The sequence below is a fragment of the Mustela nigripes genome, chromosome 13 (genome assembly GCF_022355385.1).
Source record: "Mustela nigripes isolate SB6536 chromosome 13, MUSNIG.SB6536, whole genome shotgun sequence".
Lineage (NCBI taxonomy): Eukaryota > Metazoa > Chordata > Mammalia > Carnivora > Mustelidae > Mustela > Mustela nigripes.
Genome location: NC_081569.1, coordinates 50643373 through 50646707, shown reverse-complemented (window position 1 = coordinate 50646707; position 3335 = coordinate 50643373). Strand labels below are relative to the sequence as shown.

General features: G+C 36.1%; 1 protein-coding gene across 1 annotated transcript; it reads right to left on the bottom strand.

Annotated features, from left to right (window-relative positions):
• Window positions 1-1886: 1886 nt before the first annotated feature.
• LOC131998630 (olfactory receptor 4K5) lies at window positions 1887-2858 on the bottom strand. The gene has a single exon (XM_059371122.1). It carries the CDS (start codon window positions 2856-2858, stop codon window positions 1887-1889), a length of 972 nt encoding a protein of 323 aa, XP_059227105.1.
• Between the last annotated feature and the right edge of the window lie 477 nt (window positions 2859-3335).

The following is a 3335-nucleotide window of genomic DNA, read 5'->3' as shown; positions in this document are numbered from 1 at the left end:
ATATTAATGTATATCCAGTCTTATGTTTAAGTGTTATGCTGTTGTTTGGGAAGGAGAGCTATGATGTTTATCATATTTTCAAAAGAATCTCATAGTCACAAAATGTTATGAGTGCCTGATTAGCTAATAACTGGTCCAGTTAAGCAGATTACATACTTTCTGAATTTCTTAACACATTTATTTTCATTGTTTACCATGGTTAACAAAACATTTTTATAAAATACCTAACAAGAAAGATCTGTTTCATATAATCTAGCATCAAATCATCTATCATTGAAAAAAAGAATGAAATTAATAAGCTTTCTAATGAGTTCCGCCTCCCTAATACTTTGGTACTATAGGCTGATTAAAAGAAAATCATACAGTACATATAGTCTTTTATTCAAGAAGAAGGGGAATCATAAGGCTGGACCTCATTCCCTGAGTAGAAAAACAAAGCAGCCTGCATGGTTTAGAGTCGGGAAACATTGGTAAGATCTCTTCTTTCTGCCACTGTTTCAGATCTAAGCTGCTGACTTTCCCCTCTCACTACTGATGGAATGATATCCTAAAATTAGAAAGAAATCAATGTGTACACATTCCTGGAAGAAGTAGCTGATGTATTTAAATTTACACTGAAGTGTAAATTACTTTTAAACTACCCTTACTGGAAGGTAAGCTTTGAGAGTAGAAAAGAGCAAAGAATATCAGTTCTCAGAAGAACTAGAAAGCTATGGAGAGAGTAAAAATTGAGTGAGATGGGAGAAGAGGAAATTCCCAAGGTTTTTTCAATATTTTACTTAATGATGCTTTATTACAGTTGGTTTCAGAAAAGATGAGATGGAATTGGGAAGGTAAGTAGGCAAACAACAAAAAGCAAAACTCATGTTTTCATCCTTGAAGAGACTAATATCTATGTTTGTCTAATTACCTTTTATGAATTGAGGAGTGTTGGTGGGGAAAGCTTAAAAACTACTAATGAATCATTGAACACTGCATCAAAAACTAATGATGTACTATCTGTTGGATAATTTAAAAGATAAAAATAAAATAAACTTTGAGAAGCATCCAAGAAAGCCCTTAAAAACAATTATCAACATTAATAAATCTGATAATGGTCCTGAGAGGTTCAGAGTAAAGATCCAGAGGTCTTTCAGGATCCAGGTTGCAGTTAGATTGTATGTTTATCATTGATTCAGTGTCACTAAGAACTCTGTATTTTGTCTAAATGTAAAGACTCTTGCGTAGCTACTTATAGCATAGACAAAAATGTCAGTGTTTTCAGAGAAAACTGAAATTATCTTAACTGATTATAGAAAGACCATTAATCAAAAGATTTGAAATGCAAGCTCCTGATTCATTTTAAAGCATTGTTATTGGAAAACAATATGGGATAGGCATACTTGATGTTAGGGGAGGGGTTTCATAATTTAAAAATCCCCACTTAAGTCTACACACTTGAATCAGTGGAAAGGCTATCTTCTGGTTGGGAAAATTGACTTTCACATTTTTAAAAACATTATTCATCTACATAGATTTTTTAGCATACAATTAGGAAACTGCTAGGACCATGAAAAATGCCTGAATTTATACCCACCAAAGAATCAGGTACTCCCTTTTTTTTTCCTATCATATTCGTGCTGCAACTAAAGCAGCGAAAGCATTAATACTATCCACATATTGTCATTCTGTTCATTTGCAGAACAAGTAATCATGATATACCTTCTCCTATTTTTTTATATTTAGCTTTTGCTTAGGTGATACTTGGGAAGGGACTAGTTAATATCCATTAGATACTCTCTATATCATCTTCCTCATCACTTCCACCGTAACTGAGATATGCCCCAAGAACACATTGATAATATTTATAGAGAGTATCAATTTGAGGAAGTTGAAGGAATTGCATCTTAATAAAGGGAATTCCTTGCTACTAGTGGAATTTCAGAAATTTTCTTGGGCCTCAGGTAATAGGTCATAATCTTCCTCATGGCAGCCTTCATATCCCTGTTTCTTAGTGTGTAAATAATGGGGTTTAGAATGGGGGTGAAAACGGTGTAAAATATGGCAAGAAGTTTATCTACAGGGTAAGTGGTAAAGGGCCACACATAGATAAAGATGCAAGGTCCAAAGAACAATATTACTACAGAGATATGGGCAGCCAGTGTAGAAAAGGCCTTGGCCATTGCAGCAGAAGACTTAAACCAGACAGTGACAAGAATAATGATGTAAGAGCTAACCAAGAAAGAGAAAGTACTTAGGGAAAGGATTCCACTATTGATTACAATTAGTATTTCAATTATGTAAGAGTCCAGGCAGGCAAGTTTGGTCACTCGAGGAAGGTCACAAAAAAAGCTGTCTACTACATTGGGTCCACAAAAAGGCAGGTTCACGGTAAATGATAACTGGCTTAATGTGTGCACCAAGCCCACAGCCCAGGAGACCATTACCAGGACAGTGCACGTCCTTCGACTCATGATGACTACATAGTGTAGGGGTTTGCATATGGCTACGTATCTGTCATATGCCATGGAGACAAGTAGTACCATCTCTCCTCCAGTAAAAAGGTGGATGAAGAATATCTGGGCAATGCAGCCACTGAAGGAGATGGTCTTATGTTCACTCAGAAAGTCAGCAATCATTTTAGGGGTAGCAAAAGAAGCCTGACAGATGTCCACAAAGGAGAGATTTCCCAGGAGAAAGTACATGGGGGAGTGCAGTCTGTTATCAGAAGTTACTGTGATGATAATGAGAAGGTTTCCCAGCACAATGACCGCATATAACACAGAGAAGAAAACAAAAAAGAAAAGCTGGAGCTCCTGAGAACTAGAGAGTCCCAACAATACAAATTCAGACACCACTGAAGAATTGACCTTATCCATGGATCCAGGCTGCAGATGGTCTCTGCAACAATCCTAGAGGAGGGGAAATAGTAAGGGATCAGAATTCTGAACCACAGACTTTCAAAGCAAAGGATTCTGAGATCCCAGATATAACGTGTACTTGCTGAATAAGAAATGTGGAAGAGATCATGATAATATATGTGGAGGGTAGGAAGGAGCTTAGAACAATATCTAAATAAATAATTTTGTCTTCTCATTAGAACCCCTTGAGTTTTGGATAGTCTTAATAATCTATTACATAGTAGTAAACAGGCTTATCCATGAACTTATGATCACAAGGCAAGAGGAATGACTTAAAGCCAGCTCCACAGGCTTTGTAGATTGACAAAAATAATTTACATCTGTTGTTCTTCTGGTCATTTTCCATCATTAATTGTAATATATCTTGAAGTGTAACATTCTCTTTAACTCTCCAAGTGATATACATGGCTTAATATGTGATGTCAAGTCACACTG

Excerpts from the sequence above, each read along its gene's own strand:
- LOC131998630 (XM_059371122.1), bottom strand. The coding sequence starts at position 2,858 with ATGGATAAGGTCAATTCTTCAGTGGTGTCTGAATTTGTATTGTTGGGA.